At 37.9% G+C, this 24,083-nt stretch overlaps 1 protein-coding gene across 1 annotated transcript in view; it reads right to left on the bottom strand.

The window, feature by feature from the left end:
• Positions 1 to 221: 221 nt before the first annotated feature.
• The window catches only part of TOP2A (DNA topoisomerase II alpha), a 31,224-nt gene continuing 7,362 nt past the window's right edge, over positions 222 to 24,083 (bottom strand). Inside the window, exons 11-35 of the mRNA XM_066364238.1 lie at positions 22,887 to 23,025; positions 21,543 to 21,700; positions 21,139 to 21,264; positions 20,714 to 20,824; positions 20,464 to 20,569; positions 20,265 to 20,374; positions 19,927 to 20,019; positions 19,078 to 19,192; positions 18,853 to 18,974; positions 17,061 to 17,209; positions 13,876 to 14,107; positions 13,551 to 13,685; positions 13,236 to 13,436; positions 12,871 to 13,066; positions 10,617 to 10,708; positions 10,354 to 10,512; positions 10,151 to 10,234; positions 9,126 to 9,308; positions 8,009 to 8,096; positions 4,049 to 4,201; positions 3,509 to 3,632; positions 2,944 to 2,987; positions 2,399 to 2,539; positions 1,615 to 1,799; positions 222 to 1,324 (exon numbers count right to left, since the gene is read on the bottom strand). Coding sequence (XP_066220335.1) covers positions 1,208 to 1,324; positions 1,615 to 1,799; positions 2,399 to 2,539; positions 2,944 to 2,987; positions 3,509 to 3,632; positions 4,049 to 4,201; positions 8,009 to 8,096; positions 9,126 to 9,308; positions 10,151 to 10,234; positions 10,354 to 10,512; positions 10,617 to 10,708; positions 12,871 to 13,066; positions 13,236 to 13,436; positions 13,551 to 13,685; positions 13,876 to 14,107; positions 17,061 to 17,209; positions 18,853 to 18,974; positions 19,078 to 19,192; positions 19,927 to 20,019; positions 20,265 to 20,374; positions 20,464 to 20,569; positions 20,714 to 20,824; positions 21,139 to 21,264; positions 21,543 to 21,700; positions 22,887 to 23,025 — 3,363 coding nt within the window. The 3' untranslated portion in view covers positions 222 to 1,207. The remainder of the gene's footprint in view (positions 1,325 to 1,614; positions 1,800 to 2,398; positions 2,540 to 2,943; positions 2,988 to 3,508; positions 3,633 to 4,048; positions 4,202 to 8,008; positions 8,097 to 9,125; positions 9,309 to 10,150; positions 10,235 to 10,353; positions 10,513 to 10,616; positions 10,709 to 12,870; positions 13,067 to 13,235; positions 13,437 to 13,550; positions 13,686 to 13,875; positions 14,108 to 17,060; positions 17,210 to 18,852; positions 18,975 to 19,077; positions 19,193 to 19,926; positions 20,020 to 20,264; positions 20,375 to 20,463; positions 20,570 to 20,713; positions 20,825 to 21,138; positions 21,265 to 21,542; positions 21,701 to 22,886; positions 23,026 to 24,083) is intronic.

The raw sequence follows: 24,083 nt of genomic DNA, 5'->3' as shown, positions 1-24,083 counted from the left end.
GAAAAAACCTGCTCCGCCTCCATTAGATTATGGTGCCTATCTCTTAGACCCATCGCAGTGGTCGGGCTGTTGGGAGCATCAGAATCTGATCAGAATACTTCGCAAAAGGAAGTGAAGAAAAGAAAGTGTCTAACTCTTATAAAAAGAGGAAGTGAAGAGGGATATATTTTACAGTAAGAAAAAGGGTGTAGTACAGGAAGAAGGGACAATCAATTGGTTGCAATGTTTAGAATGTTTTATTGAAGTACAAAATCGTTGGAAATAAACTAAATAGAAAAACATAGTAAATATTTACAAAAACATTGATAACACCACTCAAGTCATAGACACATAAAATGCAGAAAGATGTTCAAAAAGTTTACAAGTTGGAAACTATGAAGATTTCCCCAAATGGATGTAATAGCTCACTTCTGGGTATGGCATCAATAAAATACATAAGATCTTTGAGTAAATGTTGTCCCCACTTTTATGCAACAATGCTCCCTAGAAATTTGTTCTTTGGGAAATTCAGACTCAGAGGTAACAAGAGGAGAAAAGTCAAAAGTTGAGATAGTCACATATTTATGGTACAATTTCCTTCATCTTATTGACTGTGTTGAGGTGCTCAACAGCCAGGGTGTTTTTCTTTAGCCTCTGCTGATATTCTAAAGGATATGAAGAATATGAGCAACTTCCCATTGCTTGAGAACAAAATTCAAAAATGGCTGAGTGAGGAATATATCTGTACTAGAACTATAATGTTCTATCTGATAAAAAGCTATTCAATATTCAACTAAGAGAAAACAGAATTAATGCTGTATCTCATATTTATTAAAGTAGGAAAAAAGGTACAGTGGATACGACAATTTTATATCAAAGTACTCTAATTTTAGCTTAATGTATTATGGTCAATAAACTACATTATGATGAAGTGACAACACAACTATCTCTAGGATCCAGAAGAAATTAAACTCAAATTTTAAAGACAAAGAAAACAGACTGAAACACAGACAAGTCAGAGAAGAAAATGCCCACAAGATAGACCACTATTAGGTGGTATTTTAAAAAGATAAGGAACACTGGGGTCTACATACTTCACTTTGACGTTTCTAGATTAAAACTATCTTCCCCAACTAAATTCAAAGGAAAGGAAATGAAGAGATTGAGGGAAGTATAAAACTAGTCTTGGGCTCAATAAGATCATTACTTAAAATAATCACCTCACATTTTAAAATAGATCATCTTCATCTGATTCTTCGAGGTACTTTATAGGTTTCTTTGCCCGTCCAGACTTTACCCGAGGAGCCACAGATGAGTCTAAGTCATCACTTTCCACCTTGAATTTCTAAAGAAAAGCCCAAATAATTTGCACATGTCAACCTGACAGCAGAATTCCAATGTAAAAAATATACCAGCAGACAACGATTCAAGTATTCCACCTTCTAATATATATGTAGTAAGAAACAGATCTAAGCTAACTCTCTCATTGACTTAAGTGGCATTACTAAATACAATAAAAGCTAATAAATTATGGGATTTAAATTTATTTTCTTAAAAAGGTGCCAAATTATAAAAGCAAAGCTTGGCTGTGTTTTAAAACGCTTACAGCAAGGACTGGTTAGGATCAACACTCACCTTGCCTGTTACTGCTTTAGAAATCATTTCCTCAAAATTAGAATCAGAGTCCTCAGAGGTGGATGGCTTCCTTTTACGGCGATTCTTGGTTTTGGGGGGATCAGGCTTTTGAGGGAGATCAGAATTTTTGGTTCCTTTTGGTGCAGCCCTTTTTTTGGCACCTGTAGTGGAGGTGGAAGACTGACCTGCAAGTCAACACAGGCATTCATCATGGTCACTCTTACATGAATTGTTCTCACTGTGAACTTTCTTTTGTGTTTGTGCGCGCACGCGCGTGTGTGTGTGTGTGTGTGTGTGTGTGTGTGTGTGTGTATGACAGAGAGAGAGGGACAGACAGACAGGAGGGGGAGAGATAGGAGAAGCATTAATTCTTTGTTGTGACACCTTAGTTGTTCATTGATTGCTTTCCCATAAGTGCCTTGACCGTGGGTCTTCAGCAGACTGAGTAACTCCTTGCTCAAGCCAGCGACCTTGGGTTCAAGCTGGTGAGCTTTGCTCAAACCAGATGAGCCCGTGCTCAAGCTGGTGATCTCAGGCTTTTGAACCTGGGCCCTCTGAGTTCCAGTCTGACACTCTATCCATTGTGCCACCGCCTGGTCAGGCTCATTGTGAACTTTCTATAGCAACCTATTGTCTGGTTATATTTAACAAAGGAAAAGACAATCTAATGAAGCAGAAATGCATTAGAGAATCAGTGTTTTTAAGCATCCATTTTAAATATGAAATGAACTTGGTAGTCAGTTAATCCCAATAATATTAATCTATTTCAAAGACTTGGGCTCACTTTTTGCTGCTATCTTCTTCACTGTCACTTTCTTTTTAGAAGCAAGGTTTATAACATCGGTTTCAGCTGGGAAATCAGCAGCAGATGAGCTTGGAGGAAGTGGTACACTGTCTTTGGCATCATCAACATTGTGGTCTGTCACTTCAAATGAAAAGAAGGAAAATAGTACACATAGAGCAACACAGGAAAATCCACTTACTGAATACCAACTCTCTGACTTTTGGGGAATATTTCCAATGCAGTCTTATAACTTTGTCCTAATTTCTGGACTCTTCATTAGCAAAAACAGTTATTTTCTTTTTATCTCTAGCATCTAGCATAGCACCTAGGCAAGCACACGATACTTTTAGTATATTGAATGTAGGAGATATATATATATATTCTAAACCAAACCTCACAAAAACAACATCAATGTAACGCTAATAAGAACCCACATTCATTTTCAAAGGCACGATTGGCTACTGCAGTCTGGGTTAGGACCCAGGTGGACCCAAGCATCCCAGGAAAGCAGATGTCTCATTTTCACTATTTTCACATATACAGACCTGATGTGGCGCTCTTCTGTGGCTTCAGTTCTTTGTTTGTATGTCTAGAATAAAATAAAAAAAATAAAAAATAAAAAAATCACATCCTGACAACCGATTCTAACTATGTCAAACAACTAAGAATATAGATAGTATCAGCTATTAAAAACAATTATGGGCCCTGGCCGGTGGCTCAGTGGTAGAGTGTTGGCCTGGCATGCAGGAGTCCTGGGTTCGACTCCCGGCCAGGGCACACAGGAGAAGCGCCCATCTGCTTCTTCACCCCTCCCCCTCTCCTTCCTCTCTGTCTCTCTCTTCCCATCCCGCAGCCAAGGCTCCATTGGAGCAAAGTTGGCCCGGGTGCTGAGGATGGCTCCATGGCCTCTGCCTCAGGTGCTAGAATGGCTCTGGTTGCAACAGAGCATTGCCCCCTGGTGGGCATGCCGGGTGGATCCTGGTTGGGCGCATGTGGGAGTCTGTCTGACTGCCTCCCCATTTCCAACTTCAGAAAAATACAAAAGGGAAAAGAAAAAAACCAAAAAAACCCCACAATTATGATAAAATCCATATTAGACAAGATACTTACTTTGGGGAAGTTTTGGTCTTAATTGGACTAGAATCTGATGGTACAAAATCTTCATCTTTACTTTTTTTATCAAAATCTGAGAAATCCTCATCTGAGTCCAAATCCATTGTGAATTTGGTTTTTGCTATTAAAAACATACAAAGAATCAAAGAGAGTAACAGAAGAAATATTTAATCTACAGATTGATATAACATTTCATGAAGATTTAAGCTTTAGTTTAATTTTAAAAAAGATGCTTTAGTTTTTAAAAAATTTAGCCCTGGCTGGATAGCTTGTTTGGTTAGAGCATCATCAGTTTGATCCCTGGTCAGGGTACATACAGATACAGAAACAGCTCGATGTTCCTGTCTCTCTTTCTATCTCCTTCCCTCCCTCTCTTGCTAAAATTAATAAAATAAGTAAATAAATAAATAAATAAATAAATGAAAATTTAACATAAGTACTGCTCTAAGGTATAACAATTCTGGAGATTAAGTGCCCTGAAATATATTGGTCATTCAAATCTTTCAGCATATCTACATGTTCTTCAGTTTTTCTTACTTGCTGCCCTTCGTGGCTCTACTTCTCGTGGAGGGACATCAAAGTCACTTTCGTTACCGCTCATTTCTGATTCCGAATCAGACCAGGGGTTTCTCTTCCTTCCTTTTTTGATTGGTTTAAATGGCAAGGTACTTTGTTTCTTTGCCTTTGTACCTGGAAGGGAGATAGGAATTAACCACCTTTATAGATTCTTAGACTTACTTTTCTCCTGTCGTCCATCCTTCCTTCAAATACTTACTGAGTTCTGTGTGAGTGCTGGGAACAAAGACAATGGTGAACAGAAACAGATGTAGTCTCTCTTCTCGGGGGGCTTACAACTTGGTCAACCAATCCCATAAATAAATATGAAATGCTTATGTAGGGTATGTGGTATGTATGCTTAGGTGTATAAATATGAGGTGTCTCCAAGAACGAGATGCTTGAGCTGAGACCTGAAGGTTATGTAAGAGTTTTAACTTGGTGAAGAGAGGTGGGTGATGATACATTCCAGTTCAGAAAATAGCCTGTGAGAAAACAGTATACATTTAGGGATCTGAAATAAATCCACGATAGCTGGAAAGTATAAGGGGGAGAGAGGATGATCTTGTTAAAGATTTTGTTTTAAACAAGAAAACAATATGACCAGATTTGCCTTGTAAATTTCTCCCAGGTTGAAGAATGGAGATCAGAGAGAAGCAAGAATGGGTGCAACAGAAGGTTACTGCTGAAGTGAAGGCAAGGAAGACAATTCAAAAAGAAAAAGCAGGACGAAACCTTGAGCGGTGTTTAATGGCTGAGTGAGATGGTTTAATGTTGCTAAGTCTTGTTAATTCTTTCCCCCAAATGTCTCTCATACCCATCCTTTGTTCTTTATTTTCCTCATCTTGGCCAACAAAGATTATTGTTCTGATATAGTCCATTCTTCATATTTTCATCAGTATCCTTATTGACTTCTTATTTCCTTGTTGAATCTAATGTTATCCATCTTCCAACAATCTGATTTTCTAGCTCTTCATTACTGGTTTAACTACGCTCTATTATTTCCCAATATAACCTCCCACCTCGACTATGTTAAGGGGGTCTTATCATTGTTCCATGCACATTATATGCCTATTTTTCTTCTCCTAACCTAGAATGTCTATATTATACCTAATCTTTGAGAATCTAACCCAAGTTTTACCTCTTCCACAAAGCAGCTATAATCTACATGTACCCACATAGATCTGATCTCACCTTTCTCTAAACCCCTACAATGGCTAGTATATACTGCTTTATCTTTTTTCTTGATAAAGCTCTCAAGGGTAAATGCCATGTTCTCCCACTTCTTGTGCCTACACAACATCTGAGACAGTGATGGGAACATGAATGCTCAAAATACTTAACGGATTCATCAGTTTTATATGCTAAATGATTGCTAGTTGGGTTTAAAGTTAAATGTGTACGGCGGCATTATAAGGCCAATATATAATTCTGCACAGCACGGCACACACATTACTTTTATTACTTCTTTCTAATATTTAGATGTTTCCATTTGTTTTATTTATCTTTGCATTCCCCACAGAACTGAGCATATATTACCTATCAAAAGTAGACACTGAAGGATAGAGAGATCACCAATGGAATAGAATTGAGAATCCATAAATAAACCTTAATAGTTTTGGTCAATTTGATTTTAGATAAGGGCAAAGACAGTTCAGTGGGGAAAGAAACTTTTTCAATGTATGGTGTTTGGACAACTAGATATCCACATGCAAGAGAATGAAGCTGGACTCCTTCCTTATACCTTACACAATAATTAATTCAAAATGGATTAGAGAGCATTTAAAAGCTAAAACCAAAACTCTTGAAAGAAAACATAGGATCAACTTTCATGGCCTTGGATTTGGCAAAAGATTAGAAATGACACCAAAAGCACAAGCAACAGAAGAATAAAAAATAAATCAATTAGACTTTGTGAAAATAAAAAATTTGTACTTCAAAGGATACCATCAGGAATGGCAGAAAATATTTGACAATCATATATTTGAAAAGGGACAGGTACCTAGAATATATAAAGAACTCATATAACTAGCTCAACCATAAAAAGACAACTCAAAAAATGGGCAAAGGATCTGACTAGACATTTCTCCAAAGAAATATAAATGGTCCATAAGCACAGGAAATGATGCTCAACATCATTAGCTACCAGGAATATGCAAACCCGAAACACAATACCACTTCATAGCCACTAGGATGGCTTGAATGAAAAAGACAATTAACTAGTGTTGGTGAGGATGTAGAGAAATTGGACCCTCACAAATTACTGGGAGGAATGTAAAATTGTGCGGTTGCTTTGAAAAACAGTGGCAGATCCTCAAAAGGATATTAAGGAAAAATCAAATGACCCAGCAACGCTACTCCTAGGTATCTACCCAAGAGAAATTAAAATATAAGTTCACACAAAAACTTACACACAAATGTTCATAGAAGCATTATTCACAATAGACAAAAGTTGAAACAACTCAAATACCTATCAACTGATGAGCAAATAACAAAATGTGGTTGGCATATCTCTACAATGAAATATTTGGCAATAAAAAAGAATGAAGTATTGATACATGCTGCTGCATGGATGACCCTGGAAACCAATATGCTAAGTGAAAGAAGCCAGCCATAAAAGACCACATATTACATAATTTCTATTTATATGAAATGTCTAAAATAGGCAAATTTGGGACAGAAATAGATAAGTGGTTGCCTAGGGGGAGGAGTTGGGAAGAAATGGGGAGTGATCAGTAATGAATACAGTGTTTCTTTTGGGGAGCAAGAAAATTGTTCTAAAACTTTTGCAAATACTAAAAGCACTGACTGATCCACTCTAAATAGGTGAATTTGGTATGTGAATATCTTTAAGAAGAAGTTAAAAGTAGATACTCAGGTAAAGACATAATGAATGGTTAATATGATTTACTGAGTATTAACTATATCATGGCATGATGTTAAATTCTAGGGATAATACAAACATCATTAAGATGTGGTCATTGTTCTCAAGCTTTATCAATTGACATATTAGATGTTTTGGAACCTCATAACTGGCTAGAAAGTGAAATCTAATTAGCTAAATATGTTTTCTTTGAATCTCAACCAAGGAATTCAAGTTGCTAAATTTACAAAGTATTTCATTACAAAATGATCTCTACTTAGGTGAGGAAGGCCTACCTGTATCCTGGGTGAGAGTTTTTTGATGTTCTTTGGGGCTGGAGGAATCTTGAAACCATGGATCACCCATCTATGCTGAGATAATGCTTCCCCACCCCTCCGAAACCCTACAACTTCCCTAAAAATTGAATGCATTGTAGAATAGACCCATGGTGCCAAAGAGTCATGTTTGGTTAGAAGGCGATGTTCTACGAACTTCTACAGATTTCAGATACTATGGACCTATTCCATTTGAGGATGTGTCTTCTTTAAGATATGGCCTCTTGGGGGCATTTGGGGGGACACTAGAATCTATGTAAACACAATAAAAAAAAAAAGAACCTATAGTTAATGAAGCACTACTTATATAAAACTATATTAATAATATCTAGACTTTCTAAAAATGATACCAAAAAAAAAAAAAAAAATATATATATATATATATATATGGCCTCACAGTGATTTTGGATTTAAGTGATTACCCTAAATGGCCACAGATTTTCTGATAATTAGCAAGCATTTATTCTTTTGATTTGATTATTGTCTTCTGTTCAAGTGACTTTATTATTGCCACTGAAACCATGTACTTACCAGTAAAATATTTGCTACAAACAAAAAAACCCCCCACACATAATATCTGTACTCAGATTAAATCCTAAGGACACTACTAGGGAGGTTCAAGAATACTTCACACAGCTCTCCTTCATGTACACAGAGCTTATTGACTATCTATGTGGAATATACTAGGTAACAAACATAATTTTATCTCCACTCTATACCCTTTCCCTTAAAATGTTTTAATACCTGGTTCTCTTTTCTGTTTCTTTTCTAATCTTTGTTTTTGGCCTGGCTCCACACTGTCCTCTTGAGGGCTTCCTTCAGTATTTTCATTCTAAAAGATAGCAAGATGAAAATGGTCAAGTTCTGCCAACTTTTATTATTTGGAATTATAAGGTCAAACATAGAAATCTATATCTGCTTAAAGAGTGCTTTATTCTTTGGGTTCTGGTTAAGAGCTCTGAATAAAGGTACAGCTGTGACTTTTTTTTTTGGTATTTTTCTGAAGTTAGAAGCTGGGAGGCAGTCAGACAGACTCCCGCATTCGCCCGACCAGGATCCACCCGGCATGCCCACCAGGGGCTTTGCTCTGAACCAGAGCCATTCTAGCACCTGAGGTGGAGGCCATGGAGCCATTCTCAGCGCCTGGGCCAACTTTGCTCCAGTGGAGCCTTGGCTGCGGGAGGGGAAGAGAGAGACAGAGAGGAAGGAGAGGGGGAAGAGTGGAGAAGTAGATGAGCACTTCTCCTGTGTGCCCTGGCCGGCAATCAAACCTGGGATTTCCACACGCTGGGCTGATACTCTACCGCTGAGCCAACCAGCCAGGGCCAGCTATGAATTTTTTTTAAATTTTATTTATTTATTTATTTTTTACAGAGACAGAGAGTGAGTCAGAGAGAGGGATAGACAGGGACAGACAGACAAAAACGAAGAGAGATGAGAAGCATCAATCATTAGCTTTTCATTGCGCATTGCAACACCTTAGTTGTTCATTGATTGCTTTCTCACATGTGCCTTGACCGCGGGCCTTCAGCAGACCGAGCAACCCCTTGCTGGAACCAGCGACCTTGGGTCCAAGCTGGTGAGCTTTTGCTCAAACCAGATGAGCCTGCACTCAAGCTGGCGACCTCAGGGTCTCGAACCTGGGTCCTTCCGCATCCCAGTCCGACGCTCTATCCACTGCGCGACCACCTGGTCAGGCCAGCTATGACTTTTTAAAGATATTTAAACATTAAAAACAAATCAGATTCAATATAGATATAGGATAAATTCCCAACTATGGGAGTAGAAAACTTATAATTCTTTCAATTTTATGTAGAAATAAGTTTAAAGTATTTTACGTATAATGTTTTCAAGAATATACCTTAATTTTCTTTTTACTTTTCTTCTCAGCCTCTGCTTTCATCTCTATGGTCACTCGGGGGATGACTCTTTTTCCACGGGGAGAGGGTAAAACTTCAGCCATTTTTGTTTTTTTACCCTTTGCTTTCCCCCCCTTTCCAGGAAGCCCTACTTGTTCATCTTGTTTTTCCTTGGCTTCAAGAGTCTAGGGATAGAAGAAAGCAAGTTTATAAGCTTACAAAAGCATTACAACACCTTTATTACATTATAGGGATAGCATAAAACTGATTTATTTGTTATATCTTAATATAAATTTGTGATAACCTGTTCTATAACTAAATATACCACAACAGTGAAGATATTAAAATACACTTTGAACAATGTGGAGACAGAAGAATGGGTTCTACTCTTGATTTTACCAATTAATCTGAGGATAAAAAAAGCAAGCTAGGTTAGGGATAAAATACATATATATGTATATGTTTGTAAACTCAAATAAAAAATGAGGATGTAATTCCAGTAATATACACTTAACCAATCAACTGATTGTAAGCTGGGCACCATACTGAAGTACAATAATATAAATCTGCATGTTATTCTTTTCAGCCTAATTTATCAAATGCTTTTTCTTATGTTATAATAATGTTGGAATACCAAATTAGTGAAATTAATAGAGAATCTTCTGAAACTATTGATCAGCTTGCCCTGAAGGTAAACCGTCTCTTTCCTTTTAGGTCGAGCTGAAGGACTGGGCTAGGTGGGTCTTCTTTCACATTTCAATTCTTTTTATCTTCTTAGTCCCAATGGGTCAGAAATCATCTGCCCTTTCATCTTTGTCCAAAAACTTCGTTAGTATTTTTCCTGGCATCATTTACTTCACTCTAGTTTTAAACAATTTTTTCTTTTATGTATTATCTTGGAATATTTCCTTATGTGTCCCATATTCTTTCTATTGCCAATTGTGAACTTTCTTGATAAAGAGGTATATTGCTAGAATCTATTATATCATCAATGAAAATTGTAACATGGGCATTATAAACTACACACCTCCAGCTCTTCAATAAAAGCAGCCAAGTCTTCTTTCCACAAATCTGATGGACTTTTTCTCTTTAATGTTTCTAGCTCTTGTTCCTTAATAAGGTAGTCAAAAATTTGAGTTAATTTATGTGCATAAACAGCATTTTCATGACACACATTAAGTTTTTACCTTTATGATTTAACTAAGCAACATGCACCATCCATCAACTTACTTTTTCATTTCTTAGTTTGCACAGCTCATCTTTCTTCTCTTTGGTTAGATACCAAAGAGGCATATCTAGAAGGTAGTTGAAAGTTGGTCCAGTTACAGAGTCACTCTTTTCAGTTTCCTTTTCATTATCACTCTCTTCATTTTCTTCTTCATCTTGAACCTACAGGAGGAATTAAAATGTAGTTTTAATAGAAAATGTGAAACATACACATTAGATTATACACAGTCATTAATATTATAGAAAAATGCTAACCAAGAAATTACCTTTTGCTGGGCTTCTTTCCAAGCTTTCACAGGATCTGAATCATATCCCCTCTGAATCAAAACTTTAATTAATTCTTTCTTAGGTTTATTTTCTATTAAAAAAATGTAAACAGAGGTAATGGTTGGTTTTAAGTAATAATTTAGAAAAGTAATAAGGTTTTACCATATTAATTCAAATTCAAGATTGACGCTTTATCCACTGTACCACCACAGGTCAGGCTCAATTCAAATTCAAAAAGACTAAAAGTGAAAATTAGTAAACTATCTTTGACTTGGATAAATTTGTACATCCTGGTATATTCTGTTGATCCTTGAACAATGCAGGGGGGTTGGGGACCTGACCTCCTGAATAGTTAAAAATCTCCATGTAATCTGACTACCCCAAGACTTAACTACTAATAGCTTACTGTTGACTGGAAGCTTAAAAAATAACAAAATTGATTAATACATATTTTGTATATTGCATGCATTATATACTATACTCTTACAATAAAGGTAAAGAAAATATTAAGAAAATCATAAGGTTTGTCTGCAAGTTTTTTCAAATTGTCACAAACCTCTGAAAATTTTTCTAAAGTATTTATTGAAAAAAACCCGTGTATAAATGGACATCCATAGTTCAAACCTGTGTTTTTCAACAGTCAGCTCTAATTAAATATTCTCCCCAAACCAGCAATTTTCAATCTTTTTCACCTCATGGCTCACATAAACTAATTACTAAAATTCTGAGGCACACCAAAAAATATTTTTTGCTGCTATGACAAAAAAAAAAAAAAAGTATAATTTTGATTCATGCACACTGGATGGCTATGTTGTGTTTGCTGTTGTCATTTATTTATTTGACAGTCAAGGGAAAAGCAATCAGTGCCCCTGATTAAAATAAATTACCACAAGGGGGCAGTCAAATCATATGAGGCTATGATCTAATCATAACTCACCAAAATAAAATCCAAATCTTTATTTCTCGTGTCTACCTCAATTATATTCCCTGCTTTTTAAAAATTTCAGTATTTGTTTGGTCAAGGTTTTAGTACCACCCAGACATTGATTTCTCCATGTTGCATTCATTTTTTTCTCTATAGAACCCTTCTTCCAATGTTTACAGTAGTCAATACAACCTTTACTTTTTGTTTTTGAGTCATAGCCATTACTTATTTTAGACTTGCCTTAAGTAATCATACATGTGAAATGTAGGGTTTGATAAGCTAGTGTTGTTATATTTTAAAATACTCATGAAATTAAACATATAACAATTAAATTTAACATTTTTGTGTACCACCAGAAATTTTCCTGATCACCAGTAACTCATGTTGTTGAATTTTTGGGACTTGCCACTATAATTGAGTAATGAGTCAGTTGCCCAACCTTCCTAGTTAGCCCTGAATAAAATGGAGCTCCTTTAACCTTCCTTTTACCCCAAGCTTTAGTCAAAACAGTTTTCTTTCTTTCTTTTTTTTTTTGCATTTTTCTGAAGCTGGAAACAGGGAGAGACAGTCAGACAGACTCCCGCATACGCCCGACCGGGATCCACCCGGCACGCCCACCAGGGGCGATGCTCTGCCCATCCTGGGCGTCGCCATGTTGCGACCAGAGCCACTCTAGCGCCTGAGGCAGAGGCCACAGAGCCATCCCCAGCGCCCGGGCCATCTTTGCTCCAATGGAGCCTTGGCTGCGGGAGGGGAAGAGAGAGACAGAGAGGAAGGCGCGGCGGAGGGGTGGAGAAGCAAATGGGCACTTCTCCTGTGTGCCCTGGCCGGGAATTGAACCCGGGTCCTCCACACACTAGGCCGATGCTCTACCACTGAGCCAACCGGCCAGGGCCTAAAACAGTTTTCTTCTTGGTCACCTAAACCCTGACTTGGTTGCTTTCAAAGTCTTAAAAAATACCCTAAAACATGATTCCTTCAGGCTTAAGTACACAATTTACTTATAATAGAAGCCATTTATAATCTTACTTCCAGTCCTTTTTTTTTTCCTATCAGACTTTTAATTAATCAGTTTACACAGGAACCTCTTCTAGTTCTCTGTTCTGTGTATCAACTATATCGTGACTTCTCACAATGCTTAATCTAGGAAAAGCTGTCTTTCAATCAATAAAACACCTCATTAAGTATTTCAAAAAAATGCTCATTTAAGTAGCCAGCTGAACTAAATGGGTTTTTCCTTCCCTCACCATCATTACTCTCAACAGAAATGTTTAAAGGAAGTTTGGCATAATTATAATTTAGTACGGGCAGTTATTCCAAAAACATACCAATGATTATTTTGCCATCTATTTTCTCTAAGATAAAGCGTGCCTGATTGTTCAGTTTAGCAGATTCAGCACCAAGCATTCCTAGAAGCCATTCTTTTCTTAATCCATAATATTTAAGCCTGAGTTCATAGAAGTCTCTTAGGATATCTAGCACTGTGTCATATTTCTTCAAACAGCCTACGTGGTCAAAAAGCACCTGAAAAATAAAAACAAGAGTTGAGCCAAGAGTAGATAAATTGGCTAAGCTCTAATGGTTTTAGAGAAATGACTTTACTCTTTCAAAATATAAAAGTAGCTTATGATTCCCTTTTAATATTAATATTAATATAAATTGAAATATATGTATCTCATAAACCAAGACATACCATGGAGTTGCATGTGAGACTAGTCTGGAGTTTGAAGACTTTGTGTAGTCCAGCTCTCTCTGCCTCAGCCAGTTTCTCTTCAGTCATCTTCACAACAAACCTCACAGTAGTGTCTGTATGGTATTCCTTATAATCTGTTATGAGAGGCGGTGTCTTCTCAGTGCCATTCAGCATGGATTCTAGAACCTGTTCTTTGTATGTCTAAAGAAATAATACTTTTGTAAGTTTCTAAAACATAGGCTTCTGAATATTCAACAAGCATCAGTACAAAGGGTTTCTACTGATCACACACACATGAAACCCACAATTTTTTACCTGGGTCCATGTTCTGATGGGAAGTTCTGAGATTTCAATGGTTGTGGAATTAAGAATAGCCACTTCACCACTAATCACATATTGATTTGGAGCCAGCTCTTCAATAGTACCCTTGAAGTTCTTGTAACTTGGAAGCTAAATTGGTATTTAAAAAAAAAAAGTTTTCTAAATGCGACACTAAAAACAGAAATCACAATAGCATTGAACAATAAATCTAACAATTAAGTGTGAAATAAACTGTATATTTATGTCCTCTTTAGCCATATAGTCTATTGAATTGAAACCAGAGGAAAACTAAGGTTCCTAATATATTCACAATAGTTACCATTGGCAAAGGTTCCTCTCCATCCATCAAACGCCTGATGTTATTCACAACTTCACGAATATCAAAGTTGGGGATTTTGCAGGACCAGCCAGTACCAATTCCTTCAGCGCCATTTATCAGCACCATGGGTATAATAGGAATGTACCATTCAGGCTCCACACGTTGGTTGTCATCATATAAGAACTTTAATGTGTGATCATCTTTTGGTGGAAATAACAACCGAGCCAAAGGACTAAAGAAAACAATCAAAGAATGTTATTTTACAAAAATACTGGCTTTGCCTGACCAGGTGGTGGCGCAATGGACAGAGCGTCAGACTGGGATGTGGAGGACCCAGGTTCAAGACCCCGAGGTCACCAGCTTGAGCGCGAGCTCATCTGGTTTGAGCAAAGCTCACCAGCTTGAGCCCAAGGTCGCTGGCTTGAGCAGGGGGTTACTCGGTCTGCTGTAGCCCCACAGTCAAGGCACATATGAGAAAGCAATCGGTGAACAACTAAGGTGTCACAACGAAAAACGAATGATTGATGCTTCTCATCTCTCTCCGTTCCTGTCTGTCTGTCCCTATCTATCCCTCTCTTTGACTCTCTCTCTGTCTCTAAAAAAAAAAAAAAAAAAATACTGGCTTTGATGCTTTTTTTTAATTCAGTGAGAGGAGTAGAGGCAGAGAGACTCTCACATGCTCCCTGACTGGGATTCACCCAGCAAAACCACTAGAGGGCGATGCTCTGCCCATCTGGAGCACTGTTCCACTGCTCGGTAACCGAGCTCTTATTAGTGCCTGAGGTGGAGGCCATGGAGCCAATCTCAGTGCTTGGAGCCAACTCATTCCAATTGATCCATGGCTACAGGAGTGAGAGAAAGAGAAAGAGAAAGGAAGAAAGAGAGAGAGAGAGAGAGAGAAAGAAAAGCGAGAGGGGGAGGGGTGGAGAAGCAGATGGGCACCTCTCCTGTGTGCCCTGATCGGGAATCAAACCTGGGACATTCACATACTGGGCCGACACTCTACCACTGAGCCATCTGGCCAGGGCCTGGCTTTGATCCTTAACATTCATGAAAAGGACGTGTTTTCTCATACCTATACATGAAAATTGCATTGGCTTTATTTGCTAATGTTCACTTAATATTTATTGAGCACTTTCTATATGCCATGCATTGCAGACATAAAGTCTGAGCTTCCAAGGAGCTCACATCTAGTATAGGAAGCTAGACAACAAACTTACATTTTGTCAGGTGGTGCAATAACTGCTAAGAAGAAAAATACAGTAGCTAAGAGCAATTGAAGACATGCTAAGGAATGGTACGGACTTCCTAATAGGATAATATTTAAAAGAAGTTGAGAGATTAAGCTCTGATGTTATCAGTGGAAAGAGTATTGCAAACAAGAGGGGCCAGTAAGTAAAAGGCCCTGAAGAGGGAGTGTGCTTGGCATATACAGACAAAGTAACCAGGTGTGTTTGGAGCAGAAATGATACGAGATGGAATAAAAAGATATGAGTGGGCACACAGACCATGTAAGGTCTGGTTAGCTAAACTAGAGCTTTAGATTTACTCTAAATAAAGCAGTTGGAAGGTTGTGAATAGGTGACCTATTTTAAAAAAATTAATTGGATTGCTTCTCGGCCTTTATGCTAAGATCAAGTATATATATATAAAAAAAATTAATTGGCTGCCATGATAAAGAAGGATGGTAGACTAAATTATAATTGTTTAGCCTGACCAGGCGGTGGCGCAATAAATAGAGTGTTGGACTGGGACACAGATGACCCAGGTTCAAAACCCCAAGGTTGCTGGCTTGAGCATGGGCTCATCCGCTTGAGCATAGGGTCGCGGGCTTGAAACCCAAGGTCACTGGTTTGAGCAAGGGGTCATACACTCTGCTGTAGCCCCCTGGTCAAGGCATGTATGAGAAAGCAATCAATGAACAACTAAGGTATTCCAGCAAAGAATTGATGTTTCTCATCTTTCTCCCTTGCAGTCTGTGTGTCCCTATCTGTCCAATCTGTCTGTCAAAAAAAAAAAAAATTGTTTTGATGAATGGTGTGGCTTAGTATTTTTCCAATGCAGAGCCCATAGGATTTGATGATAGACTGGATACAGGTGTGGAGAAAAGGAGTCAAAGGTGACTTCAAGGTTTTTATCCTGAAAATCAGAAGAATGGCATTCCATTTACTGAGACATGATTTTGTTTTGGATTTATGTTTGAAATACTTACTAGATATCCAAGTGGTAAATGTTAAGAGGATAGACATTTGAGTTTGGAGATCCAGGGCTGGAGTGAGGAGACTGAGTGGATGAGGTATCATCCATGGGTGGGAAGTGAGAGTAGCTAGTGGAAGTCCAGAGATCTGATGAAGGAACTTTGAGACAGGCCAATATTTAGAGGTTTGGAAGAACCCAGCAGAAAGGATAATAAGGAAGGGAACCAACAGTCTGGTGTCTTGGAGGCCAAATAAAGTTTCAGGGAGGATGGAGTGATTTCACTGTATCCAGTGCTGCTGAAAGGATGAATAAGATGACAGGAAGAATCAAGCTCTTCTTTACTCTGACCCAAATCTTGCAGTAGGGTTTCTCAACTCGACACTATTGACATTTTGGGTCAGATAATTCTTTGTTGTGGAGGGCTGTCCTGTGCACTGCAGGGTGTTTAGTAGTATTCCTGGCCACTGCCCACTAGATGCCAGTATCATGGCTTCTCTAGTTATGACAAAAATGTCTCCAGACATTGCTACATATCATCTGGGGGGCAAAATTTATCCTGGTTTAGAACCACTCTCCCCATATAAAGAAAGAGAAGTGGTAAACACACAATACAATATATAGATGATTATAGAATTGTACACCAAAAAGCTATGTGATTTCATTAATCTATGTCATCCTAATAAACTAAGAAAAAAAGAAGGAAAATATAAGAATGGAAGTAAAAACATTTATAGTTTGGCAAGAAAAGAATACTTCTAAGGGATACAAAGGCTATGGCTATCAAACTGAAATAGAATTTTGTCTTTCCACTTATTGCAAACAGTAGTATAATTAAGCTTTAATGAGTTAGTTTATTTTTAATTAATAGTCTATGCATTTACACAAAAGTACATTGTAGAATTGATTTTATATTTCTTGACAACTAAGTCTCACATTATTTCAAAATTGGAAATGGCAATTCAATAGAAATTGAAAGCATTACCCACCTGAGCATAGTGAAGATGTATCGAGGACTAGCAGAATCCTTACCACCATGCAGCCTAGTACCAAACTGACCAATGGGCTGCAAGAGGTTCAGATTATTGCTACCCACAAAATTCTGAGCCAAATTGATAATGGTCATCATTAGTGACATCTGGAGAAGGAAAGATTCATTCATTTGATCTGTAGGCTTTTAATAATACATGCCCATTATTGTGACTAAGTCTTACTATAATCCTGTAAGGTTTTATGAGGTATAAATGTTTACTGAGTTTCCCCAGATAAACACATTGCAGAAATAGTGCTTTAAACCAAGGCTTTGGGCTCCAAGTTCAAAGATCTTGCTTTCCAATAATTTCAATCAAGTCCTTAAGGGCATAATTCCTTTCTTCACTCAAAGCAGAATGAAAGATGTTCTTTAAGTTATAACATTTTGCTCATTTTACACTAGCATATATAATTTTATTCTAGAGTTATGTGTGTGTTGGCCTTCTTGATTAAACTGTGATTATATCTTGATGGTAAGAAACATATTTATCTTTGTATACCTGGTATATGGCAAGCATTCAACAAATCTTTGTTGTATGAACATTTACCAAGTGCTCATTATATTTTACTTCAAAACAAGCAAGACAACCATTACATTTAAAGTTGTAAAAACTTATAGGCAATCTAGTCCTTTAAAACATAATGAATGTGCCTGACCAGGCGGTGGCGCAGTAGATAAAGCGTTGGACTGGGATGCAGAGGACCCAGGTTTGAGACTCCGAGGTCTCCAGCTTGAGCGCGGGCTTATCTGGTTTGAGCAAAAGCCCACCAGCTTGAACCCAAGGTCGCTGGCTCCAGCAAGGGGCTACTCGGTCTGCTGAAGGCCTGCCCGTGGTCAAGGCACATATGAGAAAGCAATCAATAAACAACTAAGGTGTTGCAACGCGCAATGAAAAACTAATGATTGATGCTTCTCATCTCTCTCCATTCCTGTCTGTCTGTCCCTCTCTCTGTAAAAAAATAAAATAAAAAAATAAAAAAAGTTAAAACATAATGAATGCAAAAAAGCAATCAAATCACAAAATAAAAAAGTAATGTATGTTTGTGTAAAGTCAAACAATCCAGACATATATAAAAAATTGGAGCCCTGAAAAAAAAAAAAAAATTGGAGCCTTGGTTGGAAAGCTCAGTTGGTTAGAGCATCATCCCAAAGTGCAGAGGTTATTGGTTTGATACCTGCTCAGGTACATACAGAAACAAATAGATGTTCCTGTCTCTCTCTCCCTCCCTTCCTCTTGCTAAAAATCATAAATAAGTTTAAAAAAAAAAAAAAAAGCGGTGGAGGGGAGAGTTCCCCTTTCCAATTCCCAGGGATAACAAAAGTCAATAATTTGGAACACATCCTTTCAGATATTTTGCTTAAGTACTGTTCTGCCTGTTTTCCTCCATCTGACAAGAGAACACGGACATTCTTCAATGTTAGTACACAGATTTACTTCAGTTACATCACTGATTCCATGCATAGATATGTTATACATATAATTTATAACAATTTCCCTATTTTTCATGTCTAAGTTAAAATGTCAAAATTAATAATAAACATCTTTCATCCTTGCAGATTTATGTGCATCTTTATAGAAATATTATTTTCAGAAATAGATTTGTTAGGTCATAGTGTAAGCACCTACCTAGTCTGATAGATTTCAGCATGTTGTTCTCTACTACACATGCACCAGCTTATAGTCTCACTAATGTTTGGAGAATGATTTTGCAGGTCTTTCTGCAAAACATTATAGGTTGTGTGTTTACCTCACCATGATGATAAGAGGACATCTCAGCCACTGACCCGGCTAATTGGGCAACCTTCACCTCTCGCTTGTCATTCCTTTTGAAACACGTAAACAAAACCTTTCTCTGACCTGGTTTCAAACCTTCAAAATGAAAGAAGCGCAAATATTAGTACCCTCAATTTAACCATTTATGGGCATTGATTTCCATGTTATGATAAAAACAGACTAAAAAATTGGAACTTACCATCCACCATAGATGGGATAGATCTCTCATTATCAGAATTTGAGAACAGGATAAGTTCCTTATTTATGAAGTCATTATATGTCAGATATGTGGTAGTTTGTCCATACAAATAATCCTGAGGGACCAAAGAGATCATTATATGATCTAGTTTAAATAATGCAACAAAGAAACCTCTTGGCACTTTTAGGATAGTTATTAAGTCCCTCAAAAATTCAGAAGTAGGCCCTCGCCGGATGGCTCAGTGGTAGAGCATCGGCCTGGCGTGCGGGGGACCCGGGTTCGATTCCCGGCCAGGGCACATAGGAGAGGCGCCCATTTGCTTCTCCACCCTCCCCTCCTTCCTTTCTGTCTCTCTCTTCCCCTCCCACAGCCAAGGCTCCATTGGAGCAGGGATGGCCTGGGCGCTGGGGATGGCTCCTTGGCCTCTGCCCCAGGCGCTGGAGTGGCTCTGGTTGTGGCAGAGCGACACCCCAGAGGGGCAGAGCATCGCCCCCTGGTGAGCAGAGCCTCCGTGCCGGGTGGATCCCGGTCGGGCGCATGCAGAAGTCTGTCTGACTGTCTCTCCCCGTTTCCAACTTCGGAAAAATACAAAAAAAAAAAAAAAAAAGGAAGTATTTTGTTTTAAGGATAAAGCAATTTTAATTGCGGCACAATTAGAAAAATGTAGTCTTTGTAATTTCATTTATGCCCAATATATTTATGCAGCAGTCTAAATAAGAGTAAGAATATTTATAAAGCTAGTGATTATTACTTTTTATTGAAATAACCACTTGCTAACTTAAATTTATTGTATCAATACTAAAAGGTCAGTAAATAGTACATTTTGTGGAATATATTTAAAATTTTTACCTCAGGAAGGCCAAGTAACTTCCGTTGTCTCCTATCCTCCATGAAATGAGTTAACCATTCCTTTCGATCATCTACCTGTTTTTTGCTAAAGGCCTACAAATTAGAATATGAAGAAGATGTCACTGGTACTAATAGATTCAAAAGTATCTCGTATAAAAACTAAAACAATAAAACCTCAGTTTTATAAAATGTCTGGTCCCTTTCTTTGGGATATGCTTACTGAAAACATTCTTGTTTATAAAACATTCTATTGTATAAAATTTAAATGTTTCAACTGACTAGTTAAAGCAGTGATTTATAAAACCAGGATGTGTAGATGAAATACAATTTAAACTTACCAGGCTGATCGCAGCATCATCTTCAGGGCCAGAATATTTGAATTGAATACGATGTCTTTTCATATCTGCAAAGTATTCTTTAGCTTCCTTTGAGGTGCTGGTGCCCAAACCTACATGACCAAAAACACCAAGTTACTCAAGATAATCCTGTATACTGCTGTATTACAAAGTGAGAAGTCCTATGAGTTTCATTACAAACCTTTGTAATACTTGACTTTCCATTTTTTATGATTTGGTGTAGAACTCTTCCATTCTTCAAATTCAGGAAGACTATAGAATGCCATTTCTTGTTTGTTTTTAGACACCTGTGGTAAAGAACACATTTTTGTGGCTTTGCAAAGTTCTGGGTCTCCTACATACCACCATACTTCACTGGTGTTGTGCGTATATCAAGGTTTGAGAAGTAGAGCCTTAACATATCCGTTATGGTATCTTAGAAGTTACTATACCTTTACAATGGGAGTGATAAATTCCTCTAGAAAACAATGTCGCAGAAGAGAGGGCCAGTTGTGATGAATAAAATTAATCAGCAAGCCTTTAATATGGGAACCGTCTTGGTCCTAGAAATATTTGGAAGACCAAACACAGAAGAATTGTTTAGAAACTAAAAAAATTATGATTGACACACCGATAATCTCTCAAAATTTTTTCTATGGGGATTAATAAAAAAAGGCTATTCAAAGATTATTCAGATACAGACTCTTAACCTATATAATGTACATGATATAAACATAATATTGAATTAGATATTGATGAGAGATAATGACTCAAGTTCCAAGTTAAGTAGTTTCCTTTCATGGCAGGAAAGCAATGTAACAATAATACATGAGTAATTTATGTTAACAATCTAAAGCATCTGAAAAGCAAATCTGACCTGATCTGTCATAATCATTATCTTCCCATAACGAAGACTTCTCAGTGAATCCTCATCTTCATAATTTTTCTTGTACTGAAGACCCACAATCTTTATGATATTGTTAATTTCAGAATTTTCCATTATCTGAAATGAACATATATTGCTTATAAACTTGAAAAGAGTAAATACAATGGTATATATGTTGTTTGGATTACCTTGTGCTCCTGTAATTTGAGTTATTATTAGCCTATACTTTAGTAAGTCAGAAAGATCTATTAAGACATGCTATTTATTATGTACTCAATTTCTTAAAATAACAATCTAAAAATATTTTTAAATGCCCAATGAGGGAGTGAAACACAAGCATGAAACCCTGCATTATCAAACCAGACAGAGATTCTAAAGATAATTTTATATTCTACCTGTTTATGAGAAGCTTCTCGAACATTGAGTATTTTTCCTTTAAGAGGGAAAACCCCATATTTATCTCTTCCAACCACACCAAGGCCTGAAACAGCCAAAGTTTTGGCTGAGTCTCCCTCAGTTAGAATAAGTGTACAGTCAGTAGAGTTTCGGCCCCCTAAAATAAAGATACATAAATTAATATTGGCACATTTAGTTTAATCTCAAATATTAACTTAGCTATGCTGTTAATAGCTTCATAATAAAACCCAAATAATTTATAATTCATAGCAAGTTGGCTTAGCAATAAAATAGAGCTAATAAATATATATTTTAGCTAAAGTTCATATTAAATAAAAGCCTTAGTTTCTTAGGCTAATTTCTCATATTTATGCTACTGCTGAACATTCATTTGATTACACCCAGAGGAAAGGAACATTCTTGTCTTGCAGACTGAGGGACACTGAGAGAATTGGAATGAACTGGCCTGTCGAGCTTCCCCAGCTTCACTACACTTAGCTCACACTCTCTGGTTAGCATATCTTCCCATGACTTTCCACTCTTCATCAAACCTAAAAACACCCGGTTTAACTATTTCTTTGGGGCTTCATGGACTCCCATACCACATAAAATTTATATTAAATAAATCCGTATGCTTTTTCCTGTTAATCTGCCTTGGTCATCTTAATTTTCAGACCCAGCCAGGAACCTAAGAGGGTCAGGGAAAATTTCCTCTTCTATGGATCATTATGTATACACTCTTGTACTATACCCCCCCCAAATCATCTCAACATTCTTTACAACAGCCAAAAACTGAAATGTCCTAAACGTTTAATAACAGGGAATCCATTAATTTTTTTTTTTTTTTGTATTTTTCTGAAGCCGGAAACCGGGAGAGACAGTCAGACAGACTCCCGCATGCCCCGACCGGGATCCACCCTGGCATGCCCACCAGGGGGTGATGCTCTGCCCTTCCGGGGCGTCGCTCTGTTGCAACCAGAGCCACTCTAGCGCCTGGGGCAGAGGCCAAGGAGCCATCCCCAGCGCCCGGGGCCATCTTTGCTCCAATGGAGCCTCGCTGCGGGAGGGGAAGAGAGAGACAGAGAGGAAGGAGAGGGGTAGGGGTGGAGAAGCAGATGGGTGCTTCTCCTGTGTGTCCTGGCTGGGAATCAAACCCAGGACTTCTGCACGCCAGGCCGACGCTCTACCACTGAGCCAACCGGCCAGGGCCTCCATTAATTTTTAACAGAGTAAAATATCCTCTTGATCTTAACTGTCTAGAAAAAATTCTCATGGTATGCTATTAATGAATAAGACAAACAACAGCTATAAGATTTAAAGTTTTGGAAACATTAAATGTGTACCTGCATCATTGGCATCATCAAGTTTGGGAATTCCCTTGATTCTGTTATGTTTTACAGCTGAACACTTCTTGTTTAACTGGACTTGAGCCTTAAACTTCACCCAGTTTAGTATGCTTTCTACAATACCACAGCCAATTGCCTGAAAACGAGAAGGTTCATGTTAGGAAAGAAGAGTTCTGTCAGAAATCTTGGATACAAATAAGCTCTTATAAAAACAATTCAAAGATTGAAAAGAGATATCAATAGGATTTCTGGATAGAGGGTGGCAAACCTTCTGGTCTCAAGATATCACTAGTGAGACAGCTGGTTCCTTTGGGTTCATTCATTCAATAAATATTTACTGACTATATCCTTATATTGTGTCAGACACTAAGCTACATGTTGAAAATCTAGCAGTTAAAACAAATTTGACATGGTCCTTGTCCTCATGGAGTTTAATATACAGCAAAGAAGACAAGACAGAAATAAAATGAAAACTCACAAGTGTAAGGATAATTAAAAAATGTGCTACATACCATGGTGTATGTCCAGTGTTTTACTAGAACAAACTTAATGGAGGAGAAGGGTAGAAAACAAAGGCTTTTAAATTTTTTTTTTTGTATTTTTCCAAAGTTAGAAGGGGGGGCAGGCAGATAAGACTCCGCATGCACCTGACTGGGATCCACCTGGCATGAACACCAGGGGGCGACGCTCAGGCCGTTGCTCTGCTGCAATCAGAGCCATTCCAGTGCCTGAGGCGGAGGCCATGGAGCCAACCTCAGCGTCCGGGCCAACTTTGCTCCAACGGAGCCTTGGCTGCAAGAGGGGAAGAGAGAGGTAGAAAGAAAGGAAAGGGGGAAGGGTGGAGAAACAGATGGATGCTTCTCTGTGTGCCCTGGCCTGGAATCGAATCAGGGACTTCCACAGGCTGAGCCGACGCTCTACAGCTGAGCCTACTGGCCAGGGCAAAAGCAAAGGTTTTTTTGACATTGAAGACCTAAAGTACTTACTGAGATTTAAAGCATTTCAGGGAGAGAGATTAGCAAGTGAAAAAGTTCTAGGGATAGAAGAGTACTATGTTTTTCAGTAATTTAAAAGCCAGTAGGACTGTAGATTAAATAGGAAAAGGTGGCCCTGAGATGAGGTAGGAGATGGCAGGATCTGGTAGATCAAATTAAGAAATTTGGATTTTTCCTAAGAGTGGGAAATCATTAAAAG

This window comes from Saccopteryx leptura, chromosome 2 (assembly GCF_036850995.1).
Source record: "Saccopteryx leptura isolate mSacLep1 chromosome 2, mSacLep1_pri_phased_curated, whole genome shotgun sequence".
Taxonomy (NCBI): domain Eukaryota; kingdom Metazoa; phylum Chordata; class Mammalia; order Chiroptera; family Emballonuridae; genus Saccopteryx; species Saccopteryx leptura.
The sequence above is the reverse complement of the archived record's forward strand: the minus strand, read 5'-3'. Positions and strand labels throughout refer to the sequence as shown.